At 39.7% G+C, this 943-nt stretch overlaps 1 protein-coding gene across 1 annotated transcript in view; it reads right to left on the bottom strand.

Annotated features, from left to right (window-relative positions):
* LOC104733364 overlaps positions 691-943 on the bottom strand; it is a 1,250-nt gene continuing 997 nt past the window's right edge. The window contains exon 3 of the mRNA XM_010452946.1: positions 691-941. Within this exon, the coding sequence (XP_010451248.1) occupies positions 691-941 (251 nt within the window). The remainder of the gene's footprint in view (positions 942-943) is intronic.

Below are 943 nucleotides of genomic sequence, written 5' to 3'. Positions count from 1 at the left end.
AAAATAATCGTTCCACAAACGTTCATGCCCTTCTTCGCGTTTTCTATCGATGTATGTACGCGGTTTCCTTTCGGCAGGAGTTTCCTCTTCAACAGCTTGAAATTGGTTATTAAATTGCTCTTGAAAGTATTGGTTTAAACTATCGTTATTGGCATCATAATGGAAGTGAAAATTGTTGGAAGAAGATGCCATAACAGGATTAAGAAAGAAAATGTCTTTGGTGAGAGGAAGAAAATGGTTTGATTTTACAAATACCTTGAGTAAAATAAAAACGGTGAACAAAAGAGAGAAGAGTTGGTATGTTTGAGTTGGTATGTTTTAGTTGGTAAGTTTGAGTTGTTCTCTCGTCTCATATATATAGAGCTTGTGAGTTGGTGCATGTGAGTTCGGACATTGAGAGTGTGAGCTTGGTGCATGTGAATTTGATCACGAGAGACTCTGTCTTTGTAACTAAAATCCAAAGATACGAAAACAAATACATGTGACCAAACATCAAGTCTAAACAAAAATCCACATACCAAGCCTAAACAATCCGATCACGGGTTCACAACAACAACCGAAAATACATGACCAAAACAAATACATGTGACCAAAACAACAACCGAAAATGATCACGAGAGAAATCTAAACAAAAATCCAAATACCAACATTGATCACGGGTTCACAACAACAATTGATGATGACACAAATTTACTTTAGCTTGATCACATGGTCCTTGAGCTGGATCACTTGGTCCTTGAGTTGGATCACTTGAGCCTTGAGTTGGACCACAAGTAACTTGAGATGGATCATTTGGTCGTTGAGCTGGGTCACTTGGTCCTTGAGCTGGTTCAGTTGTGGCTCATTAGCAGGAAGTGGTTGAGCTACACGGCTAGAGAGACTCGTGAAACCAATAGCAGGAGCTGGTTCCGGAGGATAGTAACAAGTCTCGGCCTCCTCTTCT

The sequence above is a fragment of the Camelina sativa genome, chromosome 12 (genome assembly GCF_000633955.1).
Source record: "Camelina sativa cultivar DH55 chromosome 12, Cs, whole genome shotgun sequence".
NCBI lineage: Eukaryota > Viridiplantae > Streptophyta > Magnoliopsida > Brassicales > Brassicaceae > Camelina > Camelina sativa.
Note: the sequence above shows the minus strand (reverse complement) of the source record. Positions and strands in the feature narration are given on the sequence as shown.